Source organism: Zonotrichia albicollis, chromosome 2, assembly GCF_047830755.1.
Source record: "Zonotrichia albicollis isolate bZonAlb1 chromosome 2, bZonAlb1.hap1, whole genome shotgun sequence".
Taxonomy (NCBI): domain Eukaryota; kingdom Metazoa; phylum Chordata; class Aves; order Passeriformes; family Passerellidae; genus Zonotrichia; species Zonotrichia albicollis.
The window spans coordinates 51020980-51045872 of record NC_133820.1 but is presented as its reverse complement, the minus strand read 5'-3'; the positions used below and the strand labels follow the sequence as shown (position 1 = coordinate 51045872).

The 24893-nt window shown below is 44.2% G+C and overlaps 1 protein-coding gene across 2 annotated transcripts in view; it reads left to right on the top strand.

The window, feature by feature from the left end:
* The first annotated feature begins 12713 nt into the window (after nucleotides 1–12713).
* The window catches only part of SESN3 (sestrin 3), a 43259-nt gene continuing 31079 nt past the window's right edge, over nucleotides 12714–24893 (top strand). Inside the window, exon 1 of one of the 2 annotated variants that reach the window (XM_005492076.4) lies at nucleotides 12714–12963. In XM_005492076.4, the coding sequence (XP_005492133.1) occupies nucleotides 12859–12963 (105 nt within the window). In that variant the 5' untranslated portion in view covers nucleotides 12714–12858. Of the gene's footprint in view, nucleotides 13009–24893 lie in introns of both variants that reach the window. The other variant, XM_026796468.2, reaches the window with a different exon arrangement.

Below are 24893 nucleotides of genomic sequence, written 5' to 3'. Positions count from 1 at the left end.
TTCTCCTTCTAGAACCCTGGTTGCCAGCAGGTGATGCAGATGGCCCAGGGTGGGTGACAAGGAGTGACCACCACGCAGCTGGGGTCAGTTCTGGGGCCCTTGGAGGGTCACGTACGCCATGCCAGCAAGGTGACAGTACCCAAAAGCCACCTCACACACGGACCTTTTGGAGAGGTTCTGGGGAGGGAATCACCACCCCCAAGGGCTGAGCACAGTGCAATGCACTGGGGAGAGGTGGGACGCCCAGGGGCAGAGCTCCAGTCCACAGCAAGATGCCTCCCATTTGTTCATTTGCATGAATAAAATGCCAAAGTGGGTTTCTGGAATCGCCCCTCCCAAGGTGAGAGGTGAAATTACTTGCTGTAGGGTCCTGGAACCTGTGGTAAAGTCCAGCCTTCAGGCAGATTTGTGAAGCAAGAGAGGAGATGAGACCTTCCTCAGATCTTATCCACTTACATATTACACCTTGAGCCTGCAGAGAGAAAAAAAAATTAACTTACAAATAATTTTATAAACTTAATCTTAAGGTAAGTAAGCAGTTCAATAAATTCAGTCTTGAGGCAAGCAAGTACCTTTGGTAGCTTTGTGCTCAGACCCATCTTAGCTTGGTAGTTCCTGAGTTTCCCATTTTATCTGATGCTGAGGAGGTGCCCAGTGCAGCTCCACCATGCCAGCCACAGCTGTGCTGTGCTGTGCTCACAAAGGGCACCTGCTCAGTCCCAGCGCTGCTGCAACCTGGCATCAGCCTCGCTGGGCTGTGTGCTGCCTACAAACCATTACATGCAATAACAAGTAAAGGACTGCTCGAACCTTAGCACAAAGAAGCAAAAAACCAAAACAATAAATGCATTTTCCACAAGGGCAGAGACAGCAGCCTTTGAATGGGAATTGCTGGATCGGCTTATGACTCAGCTGGCTGCTCCCAGAGCATGCTCAGCCTGGGATGGAGACTGAGGCTCTGTTGGCTTGGTTGGATTCTAGGTGAAACGCTCGCAGAGATGCAATGCAAAGGTGTGGGACATGGCAGAGACATCTGCAGCACTGGTGGGCAGTGGGGTGTGTTGCCCACACAACCTCCCCCAAGTGATGTGGTCACCCCAATCCCTCCAGAGGAGGCCGAGGGTGAAGTGGCGGGCGAGGGCTCAGCATGGCGGGGTGACACGCACAGCGCTGGCGGGATGCGTTTCACCACTCGGGTCAAGCCCTGCTCTTGGAGTGGGAGGAGGGAACCAGCCCAGGCGCCAAAATGTCTGTGACTCTGCTTAGATCATAGTTATAATGTTTTTCTGCATACAGATCTACGTAAGTAGAAAGAAACCATTCATCTCAGCTGGGAGGACTGGCAGTCTTTGGAGTCACCCTGTCCACTGATATCCAGCCACCTTATTTTTTGCCCACTCTTTGATTTCTGCCCTCCTCCCCCCACCAGCACTGTTCTCAGGGCATCGTCTTCATGAAACGGCCTTTTGTTCCTACGTGCCTGAAGCCAACGCGCCTCTTTGACTGGCTGCCTCATTTCACACCGACACCCTTAACTGCTGGTTTCATCTTCCTGGTAGCGATTGTCTCAGATGGAGTTTCAGTATCACTGTTTCTCATCTGCGGCTCCAGAGTCCCATTTTCACCAGCCAAAAGCCAAAAGCCTTGCACTTGCTTGACCTCTGCAATTACCGTCAGGACTCTTGCTTCACAGCGCTGCAGCCTCTGGCCATGAGGAACCTTTGGAGCTGGGGCCATTTGGATAAGCCACAGGAGACCTAGAAACAGCAAAGTTTGCTTAAAATGTCTGGTTCTTCCTGCAGTTTCTTTCAAATTCACTGCTGTGACCTCGCTTGCTGTGAAGTACAGTTTTGATTACAGAGTCATTTGAATGCTGCCTGTGATGGCAGAGTGCCTGTCCTGACCTCTGGAGGGTCTTCCTGTTTTCAACTTTTTAGCTTCTTAATCAAAGAGGAAAGTTGCTAATCACCCCAGGCTGCAAGTCTGCCGTGGGTCTTCATGTACAGAAATGCAAAAGAGAGCCTTAAACACAAATATTTGAGGATTTCTTCCTTCCAATGCATATTTGTGCAAGAACTTTATGCAAATCTCCTGGTGCTGCTCAGGATATTCTCCTAGTGCACACTACCTTTGGTTTTCATTATACCATGAGCAACTGACTTCAGCCAGCAGTTTTTAGTAGCTCTTCAGCAAACCCCAAACCTTTGCCAATACCTTCAGTGGTGTGAGGAGCACACAGCATGCAACCTCTTCTTAGGCGATGGAGAGCGAGGCATGGTAAAACAACAGATTGTGGGGAAAAATGGCAAGCCCACCATGTGCCCATAATGCTGCTGCACAGAGCAGGTCCATTTCTGATTTCAGTTGCAGTGCATGGGAGTTGGGGGTGGAAACCCCCTGTCACATCATTGCTGTGCTGCAGGGGTGTTCAGGTCCAAATGTAAACTTTGCAGATCAGTAAAACACGCAAAAAAATGGTGGCCGTTGCAGTTCTCATGGGAAGTGTGGCATTGGAATAGATCACCTTAACTCCAAGTCCCCGAGAAATTTTGCAGCAGTTAGGCAAGGCATGCAGGAAAACTCAGAGGCCCAGGACCCACCAGCCTTCCTATGGGCTCTTCTCAGATAGGTATTTGTGCTGTCAAGGAACAGGATGTGATGGGATTAAGGCTCATGGTGCTGCTCACGGGCTCTGCTCAAGGGCTGGGAGAGGAGCAGGCATTCAACCCGGAGCTGGGGAAGCTAACAGGCTCTGCTCATGAATCACCCCCAGCACACCACTGTCCTGTGTGTCACTGCAAATCCCAGGAAACACAAGATTGTCAGTCTGGACACCGTGCTCCAGCACAGCCCATGACCATGCCTTGGATTCCTCAAGATCAGAAGTATTCTGCTCTTCTGACAGCATCCCAGCTTTCAGGGATAGATGCAACCATGGTACTGAGGGGGAGAGAGAAGCTGCTGCTCAGCTTTTTCCCTGCACTAACCAGTGGCAGCTAATTAGACGGCAAATGTCCCCCCATGCCTTTTGGCCTAGGAAACCCCAACCTGGCTAATCATTTTAGCATCAAGTGTGAGAAAACTTTGGATAGCAGAAGAAAATTATTTCACATTAAAACCATCACACTGCCTTTCTTGGTGAGGAGAATAAAACTTCCGTCTATCGCTCAGACAACTTCAGACATGCTGTGCATGATGTGTTGGGTTCTTCCCCTTCATGCTATTATCAAGAATTCGGCAGCCACATCAGCTTTGCCTTCAGTATGAGTACTTTCCTGTTTCACTTTCTCTGCATCTTATCAAGTACAGACACTGTTCTTTGACAACTCCACAAATAACTGCTGTTTCTGGACTTTTATTTTCACTGTTTATCAAGCATCTTACAGGAGTCGATCTCCATATACTTCAGGAAGCTCTGGAAAGGAATATCTGGAGGCAGATGTCTGATTCTCCAGTACCTCGTGCTGCCATTCATAATAACATAAAGCTTAAAGGCCTGCAAAGCAATTTGAGGTGTGGGAAAGCAGAATCCAGTTTCACAGAATTACAAATCCTGTCTGCTTTTCATGATGAAGTTGTATGTTGGTGGGCCTTGTGTCTCTAGAAAATAATTTTCACACAGAAGACACAAGAAGTCTGTAGCAGTCCCAGAAGGCAGCAGTCAGCTGTCCCAGCCCCTTGTGCCTTGTTTTAACTGTGAATCTCATGCAAGGAGATAGTGGAGACTCAGCCTCAGGTACCAGGTGGCTTGGGAAGATGACAAACTTTTTAGCATTTAGGATTTTCACTGCTGCCACAGTGCCCAGGTGCCCACCCCAGACAGGTGCCTGCAAAGCAGCTGAGCAGCCTCCTCTTTTGTTTCTGAATAATCTCTCATGAACATCATCCCAGTGGGGAAAAGGAAAACATGCTACAGATAGAGCATGCCTTGATTATTTTATTAATCAAACAATATTTTTTCCATATTAAATGCCTTTTTCATATTAAATGCCAGCTTCTCTGCTTTGGGATGGCTAGCTACAGGTATGCAAACCCAAAGACGTGATTTATTCACTTGTGACCCTCTCTCCCACCCACAGCCAAACAAATTGGCGATGCTCTAACAACAGCTGCACGTGGCAGCTCAGAACACTACCAAGAAAATTACCTGGCACAGTTGCAAGTTGTTCACCACACTGACAAACAGTTACCAACCACTTTCTTCTGCTCTCCAAGCTTAATCATGTTGCAGACAGTGCTTGGAAACCACATCCTTCTGTTGCAGAATGACTTGTCGCCACTGCTTACAACACACACTTTCTGATTAAATACATGATTGCAATGTTCCATCGCAGAGAGAAGTCACTGTGGATGCTCAGAGGATCCCCAGTCTGCACAGAAGATGCTTTGCCCACCAGCTGCAGAAACTTGCTTCAGGCACCACGACCCCCTTTGCCTTTAGCCAAGTGCTGTCCTCATCCAATAGTGGACTGCTTGGCACTCTTTCTCCAGCGCTTGTGGCTCACACGTTACTTGCTCGACAGCACATGGCTGCTACTTTACTCAAAGCAAATCTAACAGTCCTGCCAGGGATGTAAGGGAAGAAATTCACTTCTCATAAACTGACTAGAAAGAGGCAAATTCTCTGCCTACCAGCAGGAATGTGCCTATGAATAGCCACTGTGTAAACACAGATTGCATATTGGAGAATGACATCGAGTGTAGTTACCGCCAGCCATCTCTTCCTGAAATTCAATAGACATTGATATTTATACCCAGCCTTTGAGGTTTAGCATGCTTCAGCACAAATATACATTTATTAATACCACATAACACCAGGCCTTTATTGACTCTCATTTGAGTCCTATGCCACTCACAGATAAACATTTTTTCCAGGACTGTCATGCCTGAAATAAGTTAAGCCAAGAGTGAATGATCTTTCAACAGAGTAAGTAATACATTTAAGGCCACATTCAGCATTATTTTCCTTACTTCCCTTCACCAAAGTGGTATTTATAGAGAGGGCTGCATTCTGCTCAGCAGTAGATTAATGCTAATGATATATGACTCCAGCAGTTATAGCAGAGTTGATCTGAACATATATTGACAAAACAAGGAGTGGGAATTTGGCCTAATATTCTCAGAACAGGAGTAGTAGGACTGGGACTGGCGTTATGCCAGGGAGGAATTTGGTCCATACTCTTTTTGAAACAAGGGAGCCAAATAATGCAAAAAAGAAAACTGCTCTGAAGTCTGTTTACAAGAAAATCCATGCTCTCCAGTGATTTAGAGTCCAGCTAGAGGAAGGTTAAGTTCAAAAGCAATACAATCTGACTAAAATAAGTTATTTCTCCCTGTAAAATGACCTTTTAATAGAAATAAGGACAAATAAAATTCTTAAGACATGACCTTGCTGTGGAAATAGAATCCTTTTATGTTTTCCATCTCAAACCCTGTGCTATACAAAGACATCACCTATAAAGCAGTCTCTGCTTCTACTATCCAGTATTCTCACGAATCTTCATCAATATAAATGCTTCAGTGGCCTTAGCAAGTAGTCTGGTCTGCGTGCCTGAGGTTCAGTTATACCAGACAGATCTGGAAGTTAGCAGAGCAAGATGCAATGACCCGTGTTAGTATTAATTTATTTGCCCAAACAGGAGTTGTGTTCTGCCATTTCCAGCTCAGGAGACCCAGCACTGGAGCAGTGACTGCCAGGGTTTCACCAGCAGAGCAAGGTGCATTGATTACACCTTTTTTTCCCTTCCAGACTGACCCTCCCTTTCCTCTCTCCTGACATTACAAATAGAGCTCACGTCTACTGCAACACCAAGCTGAAACAGGTCAGGGAGCCTTCAAAGAAAAATCTACATGCAGGAGTCATGAATTTCCATGCAGCAGCAGACAAGCAGCAGGCTCGAGGAGGCAGAAGCAGAAAGGGGCTGGCTGGTGCTGGTCCAGGGAAACTGCTGCTCCTTTTCTCTGCTCTGCAGAGCCAGATGGCCGGCCCGTCCCGCTCGCTGCATTTCGGTGTATCGCAGCAGGCACGCCTGGCTGTGCAGGAGGGAGCGAGGTGCGAGTGCCAAGGTTAGCGGGCTCTGAGGCTCCGCACAGGCAAATTGTGCTGCTGATTCAGTCAGCCAGCTCCCCTGCAGGGGGCTTTCTTTAAGGCTGAATCTCAACGCCTCTCCTGTCCAAGAACGTCCCCAGCATCCAGACAGAGATGAATGAAAGAAGAGAACACACCATGCAAACAAGCCTTCAGCACTTCGCTGATTTTGCTGGGGAAGATCCCATGTGCTAACTGCCTCCACTCACACGCCTAATTGCTTCTAAGTATGGTACTTTCTCAGAAAATCCCACTTGCACTGACACTCTGGTTTTTCAGGGTGTAACCACTGGAAAAACAATGAAATAGGGTAAAAACATTTTTAAAATAAAAATAACTCAAGTCCATAACAGATTTATATTTTTCATCCCTTTAGATCTTCTTTGTCTAAAAACAAGGAATAAAACTCTGCCATAATTTAGCCTGATCTTCCAACATATTTATGTTCATATCTCATGGGTTTCAAGGAGAAATGGAGCTAAAATATGTGCCATATCCCACAGGCTGCTAAGTTCTGTTTTTGGTTTTTTTGTATTTGTGTTTTGTATTTGAAAATAATGAAAGCCATATTTTTGCCAGTGAATACAGGAAGCTAATTTCACTTATCAGCTCCATCCTTAACGTGGCATCATGCTGTACCAAGTGTTTCATTTGCAAAATATAAACAGACAAGTTCTGCTGCTTGAAAAACATTACAGTTTTTCAGTCAGACAAAGACATTTGTGTGCTTTGCATTGGCCAGGCACAAAACTGAGCCAAAGCAGTGGGAGGAAACAGGCAGCAAACCCCCAGGTTCCAGTTCTCTTCCCCAGCCAGCTGCCTCCTGCTTGCCCTCTTCTGGCTCCTTGGCTTTTGAACTCTTGGCCTCATGGCATCCTGGCTGCAAAAGGAAAGCTGGAGGTGTTTTGCCCAGCCTGAGCTGCACAGGTGTGGTTAGGCTGTGCTCTTCAGTGACACACATTGTAGCTGGGAGCCCAGGCAGGAGCTCCCACTTCTCACCCAAAGGCCAGCGGCATTTCTGTGTTCTTGAGGAAATCTTGCCACTGGTCCACAGTGCCAGAGGACACTTACATGTGACAGAGATGTCACAACTGCAGCTTTGATGCAGGCACACATGCTTAGGAGAGGAACAAAACCTCAGGCACATCCTTACCAGGGCTGGAACTGGTGCCTTTCCTTGCGGCAGTGCAGCCAGCACTGAGACCCAGACTTGTCCCTGCTCTGCATCCTGCCTGTCCCCAGGCATCCCTGCCTGCCCCATGAACTCCACCTCCAGTCCTGGAGGGGAGAGCATTTTCTGACCCCACAGGTAGCCTTGCTGCTGTCATTAAATCTGTTTTGTAGGACTATCATCAATATTAATAAGAATACATTATAAGGGATTACTTGCAGTTCTCCTTTTGTAGGGTGTTAGACCAGGCTGCCTTTGTCCTGATTTTCAGATATAATTTTTTCCATTTAATACTTTTCCCCTCTGTATCGCTCCCAGAAATTGTACAGGCTGAAACATTTCCAACTTTAACTTAAAGCATAAAGTATTTTTTTTCCAGATGATCCCTATTTATGGGCTTGCAGCACTGGCCAGTGTGGTCTCAGAAGGCTAAACTGAAGTAAACAACATGTTGAAATACATTTAGTGAATTATCATGCAAACCACAGAAGAACATGAAGAGAGAGAGAAGAGCTTTCTTGGTTGGATAGTGATTTAATGTTTTCTGTCAAAGAAATCAGATATTAAAAGGGCCTATTAGGTCACTGAGCTCAGCTTTCCTGGGCCAGGCCACAATTGTTTATTATGATAAACATAAATTCAAGAGCTTTATCTAGTTAGAGTTTAAACTCTATAAATGAAAAGGCGTGTACCATCACCCTCAAGGAAGAATTCCACAAACTATCACATCTCCCTGTCTCACATAATTATTAGGATGTGTAATAGTAAGGATGGGAAGTCATTTTATAGTGTCAGACTGTGCATAACATCACTCAGGGCACAGACTTCACCTGTTGCTCTTCCTTTCCCTAACAACATAATATAAATGCTGGGCAAATTATATTAGGACAGTGCAACAAAAATTATGATAATGAAGGCAGGGCTGTCACTCATTTGACATCATGTCAATGGGCTGGAGTTTTGGCCTGAAGAAACTACAATTATTTGCCTGTGAATACATGTTCAGTATGGCTTTACTGAATGACTCATGAAATGTAAGGCATGTGACGTGTGTCAATCAGCTCATTTAATCACAGCACTTCACTGTGGCAGTCAGGGAGCTCGGTAAGGCTCCAGAGCTGGGTGCTCAGGTATGCTCTCTCTTCCTGCTTCTGGGCAAAACTTGAGGATCTTCTAATTTCGTATGGGATTTCTAGTCTTGCAGCAATCCAGTCAGAGCTGTTGCAAGGCAGCTGCCCCCTCCTGTTCTCTCCTCCAAGCTGCTGGGTGTCTATGAATAACAAACGTTCCCACTGCATAACGAGAACAATTTTACAGCACTTGATCTTGTCAATCTAGCCTTTTCAGGAAGCATCAAGCTGTTCAATAATGTATGAACAACAAAAGCACTGCACACTTGTAGAATAGGTGCATAATTTAGGGAAGGATCATGGAGATTTTGTGAGTATCCCATATCACCTGCACAGCACATTGCCACCAGGCTGACTGTTCTGGGACAGACAAGATGATCAGTGCAGTCAATCTACAGATCAGCTTGTTACTGCTTTTGAAAAAAGTTTATAACTCTGTGCTCCCTTACAGAATGGTTGTGCAGCAGATGCTTGTTGGGTGTGATGCTGTCTGGAAAACAGTGGAGATGCATTTTGTCCAAATTCCAGGTGGAAATAGTGCAGCCTCAGCAGGGGTGCAAAGCTGGTATCACACCACTAAAACACGAGTATGTGCTCTGGGGGATGAAGGCAGCTCAGTGTTTGGATGCACCTGTGTCTCTTGGCCAATCTGTTTGAACAACGTTAACTTGAAGTCTGCATAAGGCATTAGGAGAGATTTGACCTCCTAGCAAAGGCCATCACATCTCAGCCACTCCTATGGCAAGGGCAGCAGTCCACACCTGGCTGCAATGTGTCTGCCAAAAATGCATCTGATGATTTCAGGAGGCAGAGTAATCCTTACTTCCTTTGGAAGTTTGTTCCTGCCTTGTTGTTTCATCACAGTGTTTGTTTTTTAAACTTTAGGAAAGTTATGATCATTGATGATAAAAATCTATTTAAACCAGTAACCACTTGTGCAAATCTATCCCAGCAAGTCAGGAATCTCTGTGAAAGGATGTGATGGTCTCAAGACCGTATGCTCCACATCATCAAGATTAAAAAAATATCTCCACCTTACCCTTACACAGCCATAGTTCACAGCCTGTCTAGGTGAGCTCAGCAGAGACAACTGACTGGGTGTACAGAACTGATAATCTTTGTAAAATTCCTGGGCAGGTCAAGATGCCATGCTACTTGTAACTCAAGTACCTCTTAATTTCAGCATTCTGTTTTCCTTTATGACTCAGTAGCTGGGCAAAAACTGAAGGAAATCCACAGTAGTGGATGGCAAGTGAGGTACAGTTGAATCATAAGAACTGCCAGACAATTGTGAAGGGAGCATTGGATATTTTTGCATACTTTGAGCACTAAGCTGACAAGGAGAACTTTCAAGAATGTTCAAGAATGCAGATATGTTCAGCAAGAAAACAGCCTATACAAAGACAGGCTTTTATTCTGGAGAATTTATGCACATGTTTAACTCAAAATGGAGTAATCCAAGAGCTCAAAATCCAGCCCACAGGCTCAATCCTTTGCAGGCAGCAGAACTCCATGGATGCTGTAAACAGAGGACAAACCCAGCGTTTTACAGGAGCATTGTCACATAAAGCCCAGCAGTTCATTTCCAAATACGACATCTAAAAGGAGTTCAGGTGTTTTGAGAATTGTCATATTGTCTCCAGTCTATACACGAGTTTTCTAAGACTGATACTGGGTAAGTATTGGCCCTGTTAAGTACATGTCTGATCTCTAGTAGCATTAAAACTCTTTATTAAAAAGAGTTTTATAAAAAAAATTTCAGACGGCAAAAATGAACTCCAGAAAAGATATCCAATAGATATTTTGTTGAAGGCAAAAAAGGGTTTTAGGCAACTTCTATTTGCTGTATTGTTTCCAAAAACAATGAAACACTTTCAAAGTTTATATTTCTCTTGACATTTCTCAGATACTAAAGTACTGAAAGGCAAGACTGGGAGCCACAAAGGTACTTAAGTGCTTCTTGTTTAATTAAGGGTTAGTCAACCAAATACTTAAGCACCTAGGCATGCATGTCCTGCTTTCTTTCACAAGATGTTTGTGGCAGAACAGAGACTAGATACCAAATTTCTTTAATTTTAAACTGTCTTACAAGTCAGCCTAACTTTCACACCTGGCTAATGGAAAATTTTCCTGGGTTTAATGGAGTATGCTGAAGATCTGAAGTTGTCACTCAAGGCAGAAACAATTTCAGCAGGGGAATGGGACCCAACCAGGTTTCCAAGAATGTTTAGTCATGTGTACTTGCCACTGTGGATATAAAATAAATGAATGGATGCTATCACAGATATCTGAATATTTGCAAATGTTCTGATCTTAAATGTTAGGAGTAACTCAGCCAAAATCTTTCTCTTTCCTGGCTACCATCATTGCCAATGGGTTTGAGTTTTGAACCAAACACTTTAACAGCAAATGACTCAAAGTGATCTTACTTGAGCTGAAGAGAAAACTCCCTTTTGCTTGTGGCTTAATAACACTGACCCTCTACTGCTTCTTTTAAACATTCCTATTTCAGATAGCATTATAATCAAGTTCAGCAAAAAAGAAAAGGCTGTTTACATCATTCACATAGTTTACTTAGAATTTAGCATTACATTCAGACTACATGATGAAAACTAACCTGTTTGGCTGCCCTTCTTCCCTGGCTTAAATAGCACCATGCTGCAGTGTGTGGGATTCAGACGTGGCACAACAGCAAGTACCTGCACTCAGACAAACAAACTGTTTTCTCATGTTGGGATGCCATTTCTAGTACACTGTTTGGGGGAAAAAAAACCCCAAAACAACAAAACAAAAGAACCCAACCCCCTTCCATATATTCCTCTCCAAGCATTTTGTATGGCTGCCTGTGAGTGTAACATTTGGATGCATTCCCAACAGTGGAGTCCACAGAGTGTCCGTCTGTTGAAGGCTGCTCTGCCTGAGGAAAAGATCCCTTTTCAAATGGATAGAAGGGAAAGCATGGAGGAGAATGTTTCTGTGGATGTGGTTTTACTTAAGCTGGCAAAGTCTGATCTGTGAAACTTTTCGGTAGTTCTCAAAGACAGATCTAGGTTCAATCAGTCTCCTTTAAGATATGTAAATTACTAATTGCATTGTGCCCTTTTTAGCCAGCCAGTTGACTAAATTATACAACACTTCATTTTGCAAAAATAGAAAGTATTCCCAGGCAAAGCAAACGCAGCTGATTTCAAATTCTTTCTCCTAGAGAAACCTTGAAAAAAATGTAACAACACAAATCTGCATAGAAATTTTGTAGAGTAATAGCATTCTGATCCCATTAAAAATAAAAAATAAAATCCTTCTATATCATCTTTCAAAATATGAGTTATGTAACGCTCGACATATAATGAATTTTTATTGACGTCAGTGGGACTACTTATGCTGAAGCTCCTCTGTGCAGACTTAAAAGCTAAGGAGCACACAGGCAAGGGAAGCTGCAGTGATGCCGTGATGCAAAAAAAAACCCCAAAAAAAAACCCGAGGTTCATACTCCAGCTCTGCGAGGCTGCAGATAATAGATTTGCCTCTGTCCTAATTATACACTCCATCTCCGTGCATTAGCATGGAGCCTAGAAAACCTGACTCATCATCCCTAACAATCCCGGCGACCTGAGGCAAACACTCACACAAACACACACTCACAGACACACAGACAGACAGACACACTCACACACACACACACACACACACACACACACACACACACACACACACAGAGACTCTCGCATGCTAATCCCAGTTTCCCCCAGAGCAAGCAGCTCATCCTGCTCCAGCGCAGCCGAGTCCCTGCATGTGCAGCCCGCCGCCCTGGCAGCGAGAGCAGCTCGCCCCCGCCCCGGGAGCTGGGGTATCTCGAGACGAGGAGCACGGCGATGGCCGGGGACTGGCTCTTGCCCCAGGGGCCGGCAGCCGGGCTGGCTGGGGAGCGGGGCCGGCCCCTCATGCCCGCCGTGCCCGCATCAGGACCCCGGGGACGCCTCAGGGGAGCGGGAGCGGCCCCGAGGGAGCCGCGGCCGCCGGAACCCCGGCCCTGTGGGCGTGGTCTCCGTGCCTTCTTTGCATGGCGCCCACGCTATTGGTCAGCGGGAAGCACGCGCCGAGGCGCGGGCCCCGCCTCTCTCTGCCCAAGGCTGCCCAGCGACGCCGTCGGCCACGCCCCTCCGCAACGCCGGCCACGCCTTTTGCCCCGCCCCTTCTCGCAGGCTGCCCGGAGATGGGAGCCGGAGCGGGCGCTGCCCATTGGCCGGCGGAGGGCGGCCCGTCGCGATTGGTCGGCGGCGGCGGCGGTGGGCGGGGCGGACGGCGCGGATTGGCGGGGCCCCCGGGGGTGTGCGCGGGGGGCGGCGGCGCGGAGCGGGCGCTGGGGCCGCGGCCGGGGATGGGGGCGGCCGGCGGCGCGAGCAGCTGAGCGGCGCGGAGCGTCCTGGGCCTCCCCGTCCCGCCCGGCCGTCGCCGCCGTCCCCGCCACCATGAACCGCCTCGGCTCCGGACCCGTGGGCAGCGCCGCCGCTGCTGCTGCCGCCGCCGCCGGGCAGTACCGGGTGTGCGGCAATTGCCGGAAGGTGCCGAGACAGGTATCGGGGGGCGCCCGCACGGAGGCGGCGGGAGCGGCGGGAGAGGTTTGTGGGGGGATTCGGGGAGCGAGGGGCAGCGGGACAGACTTGGCGGGTGGGACGCGTACGGCGGCAGTGGCCAGAGAGGAAGTGGGCAATAGGGCGGCAGTGGGGCGGGGGATCGAGTTGGCGGTGGGATGGGGGCTTCCCAGGAGGAGAGTGCCGGGAGTGTGGGGTGCAGGGGGGAGCAGGGCGAGGGGAACCCGGGGGGCGTCGAGGGTGCCAAGTGCCGTATCCCCATCGCTCCCATCGCCCCCATCCCCCTTGGGACGGCTGTCACTTGCCCAGGCTTGTCCCAGGCTGCCCCCCTGCATCCCGAGGGTTTGGGGGGCGCTCGGCATTGCGGGGCTTGATCCGGGGCCCCGCCGCGCTCGTAAAGTTTATTATCCACGTATTGCAGCGGCGAAACTCACCCCCGCGATCTCCGTCAGGTCTTTGTGCGGGGGGGATTTGGGATCGAAGCTTTAAAAATGTAAGGAAAGCAGTAGGAATGGGCAGCCCCCGGCCCGGCCCGCAGAGCGCAGCCCCGGAGCAGCCCCGGCCTCCTCCCCGATCCCCCGGGGTGCGGCGGCTGCACCTCCGGTGCCCGCATCTGCCTCTCGGGGAGCATCGGTGGAGGTGCTTTTTGTTTGTCCAGCGCAAATGAATTAAAATTGCTGAGCTGTTCAAATGCGCCGAGTCTCCGAGCGCCCGAGATGAACGCGATGCCGATTTTGGTTTTATTTTAATTCAATCTCTCCCAACACATTTTGCTCCAGGTTGGTTCTTGCAAATGCTAAGAAAGCCTGTAAGTCAATGAGCTCAAATATTTGCGCTCTTTGTCCGAAAACTGTTTTTCTTCCTCTGTGGGTCAGGCCAAGTGCCAATCAAAGTTGTTTTTCAAGCCTCTCTTCCCTGCAGTAGGACTGCTTTTTTCTTTCTTCCCTTTTTTTTTTTTTTTTAAGGGTTTGGTTTTTGGAAAGGAGGTGTGTATTTAGGGGAGGGGGAGGAGAAACGTTAAAAATCGGTCAGAGAGAGAAGCAGATCTTAAAAATCGTGTTTCTTGAATATTTTAATGGAAACAAAATCTTATTAAATGTGCATGCTTGGTATGTGCAGTTATTTTTTCCATAAACTCTTGGATCATATTACAGTTGATACTTGGTGCTCAGCTCTTAGCTCAGCTTGCGAGAAATGTAATGGATCAGAGAAGCACACATCAGCAGAGTCTGATTTTTAACCATTTCATTGCAGGACCAAACCCCTTCTTGGCTTTAGCTTGCTGCTGTTCCCACTTAAAGAAAAACAAGTACTTAAAACAGAGAAGTTCTGCAGGGTTAAAGCCTGAAACAGCTTCAGACTTGACATATGTCTGAAGACATACAAATTAACCAGTGCCAAATATGTCTGTAGAACAAGCAGGGAGGGAGCTTGCTTTGTTCTGCCAAATAATCAAAATGTTTTGTTGACAAATAAAGTGGTGCTTGGCAGCACTTGTAGATCTAAAATTAAATTTTAGTTAGTGAATTTTTTTGAAGTAGTATTCCCATCCTGCTGGGTAGGACTTTTTTGTATACCTCTTTAATATCAGTGGGAGGTAGGAGGTGGGGGCAAGGTTAGATAGCGCTTTTCTGGTAACGGGAAACTTGCTAGATTTGATTTATTGTTGTATTTTAATTTTATTTTAAAGTAGTTTAGGGATGATGGTGAAACATAGGAACCCAGTTGGGTCTGTTGAGGAAGGCAATTTAGTGCTGCTCTGCTTTGGCTGTGGTCATTCCAACCATACAAAATTGGGGAAGAATAAAGAAACTGAGTCATGAAAGCCTCTTGAAAGGTGTTCTGTCCTTTCAGTGGTGGCACTGGGACATGGTTCCATCTCTGTTGCAGGCTGGACAATAAAAACAGAAGTGCAAAGCTTCTGACTACATCTGTCATTATTTAAAAGTTGGTGTATTAAAAATCACTGTAAATTTTAACCTTTTGCACCTCATGGGCAAGTATGCAAGTAGAAGACATGAGGAAAAAACCAAAACAAAACGCTTGATAGAAGCAAGATGTAAATCTGACCTGAATCTCGAGGAGTAATAATCTTCAGATAAGTGCTGCCTCATCTGTTCTTTTGATGGTGTTGGGGTTTTTTCTTAATGTTCATGTGATAATATACTGGAAAAAATGATTTGCCCTGGAACATGTTGAATCTCTTCTGCCCTCCTCTGTTTTAAGTCTTTATTTGAAGTCATTTGAATGCTCACAGTTTAGGTAGAGCTGTTGTCAAAATCATAAGGGGCAAAGCAAGCTTTCAACTCAGTGGCATATAATGAAATTTGAAATAGTCTAGCAGGTTTTGGTTTCTCATGGGTGAAGGTAAGTTTCTCTTTCAGCTGGGAAACAGGAAAAGCTAGATGCAGCACTTTATGCTTCATCCAATTTCAGATTAATCAAAGTTACATTTATTATGGAAAGTTCTATGAGGGTAGCACTGAGAATCTTGCTAAGGATTCATGGGTTGAATTTGCCTGTGAAGAAGGTTTCTCATGTTAAAAGGATACATATTCCAGTTGGGTTTATTGTTATGGCACTCTCTAGATAATCAGACCTGCTTGCAGAAGAATTGTTGCTAATCAGAAGGGCTTAGACAGTCATAGGTACAACAACTGCATCATTATTTGGTTTAGGAGGAAAAAGAAAAGGACAGCCAGTAATAGGTGATTATAGGTGATACTGTCTTGGGTTTGGTGAGTGAGCTTGTTGAACACACAACCAAGGCTAATGCTTTTAAAAATCAGTTTTAAATACATGGAAGAATGACCAGAACAAGCGGAGTAGCTGTGGTTCGTGGGATGGATGGTCAGCCTGTGTAACAAACCTTGGCATACCAGAAGGGGAAAGTGCTTAGCAGGGCACAGGGGTGCTGTTGCCAAGTCTTTCCTGGAGGTGCCTGAGAGTTGCTGCCACTTCAGTAACCAGGACAGCTCCAGCTCTCCCCTTGGAAAATGCAACATGTAGGGGAGTCCCTGGGCAGGGGAGCTCCAGGGTGTGATCCTGCAGCCTGATGGAAAGCCAAGGTTCTCCTGCCTAAACAAAATCAATATTCCGAGCAAGAAATAAGAGAATATTATATAGGAAGAGCTCAGTGTTTATTTGGATAAATCGCCGCTTCAAGAAGGCTTTTAGGAATGAGCAAAAAGTCTTCAGGGGATGGAAAAATCCTGATATGTCAGGAAATGTAGGAACAGGGAGGATTTGCCAACTGTTCAAGCTTGGTTGCAAATTGCAAAGCATGTGAAGTGAAAGGTTCTTTTGCGTGTACATACAAGTTGGTAGGACAGAAAAGTATAAACATGGTTCCAGGATTGAATATTTGGTTTGTGTTAGATTTCAGTGAGGGAGATAGAAGAGCAGTGGCCAGGTGGGTGACAGGGGAGTGTGGTTTAAAAGCAACCTTCAGTGTTGGCGAGGTGGAGGTGGAGCCGACTTAGCTGACCCTCCTGGCCTGAGCCAGTGTCTGTGCTGGAGTGCAGCATCAAGGCATATTAAATCCAGGCCTTTCCTGGTATTTATAGACCTACCTGATCAGGGTGATATGTGAGAGGGGAAATACCCATAAAAATGATGGACATCATTTGCTCCTCATCCTCCCATGCATGTCTCCTCCTTTAGTACAACTCTCAATATGTACAAAGTTACTAAAGCAAATATGAAAAAAAAATATATATTACATGATATCACCAAATGCAGGCCATTCTAGACTAATGTAGTGGTCTTCTGTTGATTAGACAGCTACTAGAGTGTTCTCTTTAAAAAGCTTTCAATGGACTAAAACTGCACCATAGTCATTAAACATCTGAAGTAACATCAAAGGTTTAACTTGACACTGCAAGTCAGTGCTAATTAAATATTTGTATTTACTTACATCAAATGTTCTATATATCAAAAAGTTTAACTGGATTTGAAAACTATTTGCACAAATTCATAACAGAAAAATTAAGCAACACATGTAAATATGAAATAGCAACACCTCTCGATATAGTTTCTGTGTGCTTTCCTGGCTGTTACATGTATCCTGTTGTCCCCTGGCAGTGACAGGTTACTGGGCAGGAGGGACCTTTGATCTGACACAGTTTGTCTATTTTTCTGTTACTGTTAATTACAGGGATTGGGAATTGAAGAGAATGGGAGTTATGGTGGGCCATGCTGGAAGGAGAAGTCACTGTGCTGAGAGGACAATGCAAGTGATAAATGTTGTTGGTCCAGGGAGACAGGGACATTTCATGGAGAGCTGGGAGATGTTGAGCACGGGCATAGTTGAAGTGGTGTGAAATCCAGTGGTGTGAAAGGTGAGGGTTACAGGCTTGGCTGTTTGCTGCTGCTCACTTTAATAAGAGCAGCTCCTTGGAAGGAGCAGGGAGAAGGATGCCAGTGCAGGAGCAGAACCTTCCTGTCCCCCTGCAGGGCTCTGGTGCTGAAGAGGAGAGAAGCTGGGAAGGATGGTCCCTGATCAAACAGGCACAGAGGGGAGCTGGCTGGGTGCTGGGAGAAAGGGTGTGCTGATTTTGCAGAAGGAAACTAAAAAAGTTTGGTCTTTTAATCCAGCAGAAACAAAGGCTAAGAGGGATATGATCAGTGTCTATAAATACATCTCATGGTAAGAGCAAGTGAGGAGAAATTAGCTCAAGAGTAGATGGATGTAATATGGTCATAAATCATTTAGGCTGGAAAATTGAAGTGTCCACAGGTACGAGGATCTGGAAGAGTTTGTTCTAGTTCTGATGCTGCCAAAAAAAGCACCTGCTTTTAAGATAGAAAAATGTGTGAACATCATTAAATGATGCTGTGCTTACAATAGCACTAACCTGGGCTCAGGGAGTTGAGGTCATATCCAAAAAAAAAGAAAAGACGCACTTTCATTCACATTATTCGTCTGTGTGGGTGAATAAGAAAGTAGCCCAAAAGTGAGCCAAAAATAGTTTAATGTCAGGTCTCTTAAGCCTGTGTAAGTTAAAATATGTGTCACCATGAGTCATGAAGATGCATGGAGATGCTGTTACCTGCACTGTAAAAATCCAGAGGCCTTTCAAGGATATCTCAGCTATTTTGAGGAAAGTCAACCTGGTTCAGTCTATTCTGAGCATAGGCAAACAAAAGTTGCTATGTCGTTGCTTGGAAAACACCTTGGGTTTTCCACAATGCAGCACTTTCTTTTTTTTTTTTTTTTTTTTTTTGGTTGTTGTTGTTGTTTGTTGTTGTGCTGCATAGTCTAGTTGGCTTTGGAAATCTCATCAACAAACGTTGGCTGTCACAGAGAATCTTAATTTGTAAAACCAAATTATGTCTTCTGTAGTTTGATGCCTCTTAATAATAATCTCTCTTCACATTGTAGAGGGTGTGACGAGCTGCCTAGATGGCTTTAAATCTCCAATATGTTTCTTCGTAAAGGAGTTCTCAAAATGATTTGCAAAGTCTGTCACAAAAAATCAACTCTGTTTTCATCGGTTCTAATTTTAGCAACATTCTGTTGTGTAAAACATTGTGTCTGCCTTCAGTGTTTGTGTCTTCCAGTCACCTGGAGCACTGGTGAAACATGGTGAAACCAGCTCAGGTCACTCCTCCAAGTAATCCTGCATGTGCAGCTGGGGGACAAGATGGAATTTTTAGGATCCAAAAATGTAAAGGTGTAAACCAAGAGCAACAAACGAAATTTTTTAGGGCAGTTAAAGTTGACAGCAACAGGCCCCTCACTCCCATAATTCACTCTCATTCTTTTATTGAAAGATTCGATTTTAAAGAAAACTCCCAACAAATGAACAACTAAGAACAAGGTTCTTTCCTGTGAAATAAATGCAGTGAAAATCCAGAGTTGACTGGTTTCTCTCCTTCCCCATCCTCATGAGTGTTTCAGTAATTTGTGTCTTTTCAGAATCTAATCCATTTAACTGGTTGTTCTCCCATCCCCTGTTTAGAGTCTTTGTATCCTGAAATCAAAGGGCAGTATTGCTCTTTGCACATGTATGCAGGTCCTAAGGCTGCCTGAGTTCTCCCACTTTTGCCTGTAAAGAAACTTCCTTGTGTTTTCCTAGTTTTACTGGCTGAAAATGAGATGGCAGAACTATTAAATTTTCATTAGACCTGTAATGAGAGTGGCATGAGTGAAATGAACCTCTGGTGAACAACGCTGTTTTGCAATGAAAAGCTGTAAGAGGTGGCCTTGTAGCAACCATGTTCATTTAGAGTAGTCATTCTATTAAAAAAAAAAAAAAAAGAACAAAAGCAAAAACACAATCTTTCCTGAATTACAGGGAGGGAATGGAGGTGAGAAAGGAAAGAAAGTGGGCAGGAGGATTTTCTTCAAAAGAAACTTTGAGGTTTAGTGTTGCGAGTGGGTTAGCCAAGTGTGGAGGTTGTCTTCTGCTAGACTTACTTCTGGGAGTGGAGCATTGCATTAGCCAAATCACAGGCTGTGGTTTGGAGATGTGGACTCTGTGAACATTTGCTTTAAATGTATGCATATTACTTAATTAGGGCTTCAAATCTCACATCTCTTTAAATGGCAGTGTTTTGAAATCTGAAAAAAATACTATGGTTCATTAAGCATCCTTGGTTTTTCCTCTCTCCCACATTGGTGAGGGAGCTGCTAATACTCATTTAGTTCTTGATTTGAACTGGTTTTTTTATGGCTAGGGAGATTTGAGAGAGAGAAGATAGTGCTATAATTCTCCCCTGGCTGTGCGTAGCTGGGGTCTGGAGATCTTATTATCAGATTTCCATTTACAGGGCTAGAGAAAAATGGGGGATCTCAAGCATAGTTTGCGTGTCCAGGCTGAATATTGGCTTTTGTCTAAGTGGGTCAGGATGGACCAGGGGGAAATGGGGCATTTGCAGTAGAAAAGAAATTTGAATTCTCAGGAGGGAGACCTCAGTTAATGAGAAATTGCACCTCATCATCTTTGGAAAAACCTGTATGGAAATAATTTATGCTGTTTAATTTCTCTGTTCTTTGCAGGTGTTCCTGTTTGTATGCAGAGGTGCTCCCCATTGTTGTCTCTGCAGCCCAGCCTGGTAGTCTTTGTGCTTTGAGTAGAAGCTATAGGAAATGTAATGCAGATGAATCAAATTGGGAAATGCCATTAGAGGGGGGTAGGGATACTCTCCACAAACATTTTTTTTCTGATTGTTTGCCTATCAGTCAGTCCATTAAATACATTACAGATAGTTCAAGAAATTCTATGCAGTTCTTGGTATGCCATCCTGGGCAGAGCAGTGTTACTGATAACAGGGGAGGCATGATCAAGGGGTATTAATTTTAAATGTCTCTCTTAATTACTAGTTTCAAATTTTTATTATAGGATGCTTCTTGCATATCAGACATTCGATAACTATCACTTGGGCCAAAATACTGGTAGAGATGGTAGACAATATTATGTGTTTATGAAGCTGAATAACTATTTTGTTCCTGTTACAGACCATATCAACCACTTATTTATTCAGATATATTCATTCTCACATCGTTCTTAAAATGAGAGGAAGGTGTTTTGAAGCATGGGCTTTTTTCTTGTGGGCATAATCTTTGTGGCAGTCATGGATTTAAGTTAGGGAGAGGCTGATGTAAGTGATGGTGCTCAGGGTAAGAGACAGAAGTCAGTGCTCTTAGTCGAGCAAGATATATTAATTCTTTCCTGAATGTCCCTGGTTACCTGAATTAGGGTAAGATAAATAAACAGATACAACCTCCTGATTAAACACCTTTTGTTCTTGTTAATGACTCTCATGTTACTCCTAAGGTAAGCACCTTGTTTTGTTAGACTAGCAATGGATTTCTAATGGATTCTGAGCTCAGCCTCCAACCTTTTGAACTTGGTAATAGTGTGAGGCTACCTGTAGTCCCCTTCCTCAGGGGATCAGGTGGTAAAAAGCAATAATGGAGTGGAATATGAAGTATTCTTGGCTCCATGTGTTGAGAGTAGGCTGGAACAGAAGTAATAAATCTTTATCACAAGGGAATATGGTGTGGTCAGTGTGTGGACCACCCTTTGGCTTGTGATTTAAGTCTTCCAACAAACACTAATTTAGGTTAAAGTGTAGGAAAGCCAGGAGGAATCGCATTCATGAGAATTCTTTGGAGTCATAGATCTGTTACATCTGCAAGTGCAAAAGACATTTAGAAGAAAAGTAAAAGGTAACTTGAAAATCAGGTTTTTGTCTATTCAGAATGAGCAGTAAAGTCATAAATACAATCAATATGTCTCAATTGCTGCAGTTTGGAATCAAAATGTATAATTGTGTATCTGTTTTAAAGCATATTAAATTTCAAATTAGTTTTGTCATTAAACTGGAGAGAAATGTAAATTCCTTCAGAGTCATTTGACACTTTATAGGATGGATTAAAATTGTTCCTTAGAAGGGAGGAATGGTTGCAGGAATGACTCCTCACTTATCATTTTCAAATGAAAATTCATGCTTCTGAGCAATTGCACATAACCTCAGTAAACAAAGTTATGCTCATGACAGTGAAGGAATACAAGCTGTCTTGGTGTAAACTATTCTAGAGCAGTACACAGCTGCTTATTCAAAATCATCATTTATTTGTCTCTGGGCGGTTTGTTATTGCATTGGATTTGCTCTGGCTGATACTAACAGAACAATTGAAAGCTAGCATATGTTCTCTCCTCCATATGAATTCTGCAGTTAAAAACTGTTTAATAAGACAGTGTCTTAACAGTGTTGAACCTAATTTAATAGCACGTGCTTGTAAATATGTTTAATATCTCCTGCTGTAGCATGTGGTAAAGGGAATATAGTTACATTATTGTCTAAATGTATCTGGAGGGGTTTTGGCCATATGGTTCTAAATCTGTTTTAAAGTAATTATGCCTATTAACTAAAAAAATAAAAAATATTCCTCTCTGAGTTGATTGACATTCCTCTCAGTAAAGCACCCTCATTGCTGATTAGAGGTGTGGAAATAGTAATTTGTTCTAGCATTGAGAAATTTGATTAGACCTCTAATGAAATGGAGCGCCTACATGCTGTCTAAATATTCTACCTGACACCAGCTGGATCTCATCCAGTGTGGAAGAACACTTGAAATATTGCTTTACTACAATATGTTCTGTGTCTTGAAGTCAACGTGCTGCCTGCATGCAAATACCCACTGGCTATTCAGCAGGCAGAGCAAATCTTGTGCCTCCCTGGAAATCAGCATCAGGATGTGACTATTGCAGTGAGCAATGATTGCCTGACTGCAATATCTGGCTTAGAGTTAGAAAATTAAGGCAACTGTTAATAGAGAGGTAACTCTGTAAGCTGGACTTCAGGTGCTTGTGCACATACATTATACACAGCTTGATGTGTACATGAGGTAGAAACATGCTGAAGTTCCCACTTTGTCCCTGTTGTTGTCCAGTAATAAGGTGACTACAACACACTATTAATACGAATTTAAAGTTGAAGCACCACATTTCTCTCCCCATTATGAGCTGGCTCCTTCAGTTCCCTCCAGAAGCTGATTGCAGCACCCATTATGTGCAGTGGCAGCTGTTTGAGCACCCATGTTTTCTAAGTCCTCTTTAATTCAGTTGCAGCCAATTTCACTCTAGACCACTATGGCTAGAAAACTCTAAATTGGAATTCTGTAAATATCCTGTGGTGGAAACTTCCAGTCCCCAGTGGTAGGAGATGTATCAAAATACTTAAGGAACACTTGAGGTGCTGGTATTCATGAGTCAACAGTTCATTTTGATTGGTTGCCTTCTCCCTGTGAAATCCAGAAGATAGGTTCTAATGCATCTCACTAGAGTCAGACATGGCCTTTAGTGTTCTTTCTTTTCTTTTGTTTTTTTGTTTTTTTTTTTTCAGTTCTGTTTCTCCACCATATTTAATATTTTTACATTTTGCAGTTGTCACATTTAAACAAATGCAGTGGTTGAACTAGAAAAACTCCTGACTAGTTTATGCCATATTAATGGTTCATAGAATATTTTCATCTTCTTTTCCCTCCAGAAAACACAAACAAATTGTTCAATTACATTATCACTTTAAGTTTTGTGTTACTGTGAAAAGACTGGATGAGGCAGTAACATTGGGGGTCATTCAAGTAGAATCTGCTTTGAAATAAGTGATTTTTATTCCAGCAATTTAAATGTTGTCTCACTTCTGTGCTGGTGCTTGACAAGTAGTTAGGAGGAAAGGTGTGTTGGTTGAAAAGGTCAACTTAACATAATTAAAGGCTGAAGGAGCCTGCAGCCAGCATTGTAGTTCTTCAGGAGAGATGGAGCTTGGTGCCTCTTCCAGCAGGCAGAGTCCAAGGGGAAGGAAAGCAGGCTGCAGCCATGGATGTTTGCTGCAAACATCTTTCACACATGGCTTAGAAAAGCAGGAGGGGGAAGGAGGGTCTCCCTTCGTGCTCCTGCTCTTTAGGCCACTAATGCCAAAGGTATTAGATAAAGGTGTAGTTACTTGACCTATTTATCCAACAGAAACTCGCCATACAAGCAAAAGCAGTTTGACTATCTGGTGCTGTTGCTATTTTGTGTGGAACACTCCTTGGAGTTAAGCTGTGCCTCATGAATGCATAGAGGCAGCATCCAGCCATCCAAAATTATTAATTTGTCTTGTTTGAGAAGGTAGGTCTATGGCGTCAGTTCTTGTTTCCCAGAAAAGCTGGACAAAAAATTGTACCTCTGTCTGTATAGAGGTGGGGCTGGGGCAAGTAAAGGCTGTGAATATCTCTCCTTGGAGCTGGGCTTACTCTGTTGAAAAGGTCTCAGTTTGGGTTTGGTGACTTCATTAAGAAAAAGGGCAAGTCGACTGGAGGGCAATGAAAAACCTCGTTAGGCAGTGCATGTTAATCACTCTCCCATAGCTACAGAAGTCATTATTCAAACAGTATAAAATAAGTGAGTTCATTATTTGTTTATTTATTATTTATTTATTGCTGGTGCTTTTTTTTTTTTTTTTTTGGTAGAGTCGTTAAGTCACCAAACTGTAGCAAAAGCCTTCTTAGTAAAAGTATAAGCAGTACTCTGAGAAAATGGTAGCACCTGCCAGCCGAGGCTGGAGGTAAATCTGAGGTTCTGTCAATCTGCTGGCCTGGGTGGCTGGAGAGAGCAGGAGTAGCTGATCTGTCTGAAGACAATTCTTGTATTTACATGCAATAAATATTCTCTAACAGTTAGTAGTCTTCATTTTTGAAAATCAGCATATCTTTTAAGCTCCGTCATGAAAATACATTTGTATCTTAGATCTTTGCTGCCACCAGCTCAGCTACATTAAGTCAGTGTGTTTTGGAGATTGTATCTCACTAATGACTCACTTTGGTAAGATGTAACTTCAGATGCAAAATGTTCTTTAAAAAAAAAAAAGGGAAGAAACAGCCTGACTGCAAGAATTCTTATGGTCGTTCCAGCAAGTCGGTGGCTTGCGGATGTGCCACTGGGATGAAGCCTTTCCCCTGTCTGTCTCTTAGCCAGACTTTCCCAGACTAATCAAATGTAAAACACTGTGTGTCAGCTCCCTGCTCATTGTAAAACAGTCTCCTGCCTTTGCAAACAAGACTCGTTGGAGAAATAATTAGTTCTAATTGGTGACCGTTTTAGGATTTCCTATCAGGTGAAAAATCAAAAGGGCTCACCCATGGTTTTCCATCTGTGGCCCCAGCACCTATAGGATTTTTCTGGGCTTCCTTCAGGAAGACTGTGTAAGAAGACTTAGTTCAGTAAACTCAGAGGCATGGTGTGGATGCCACCTCCTTCTGAAAAATGCTTACAAGTCAACTAATCAAAAGAGCCTTGAACTCCTGGCTTAGACAGCAAGGCGCTCGCTCTTGGAAATTGTACCTTTAGGCTAGACGTAAAGCATGTTAGTCAGGGAGATTTTATTTTTGTCTGGCACATTCTCTCTGAGTCATCAGCCAA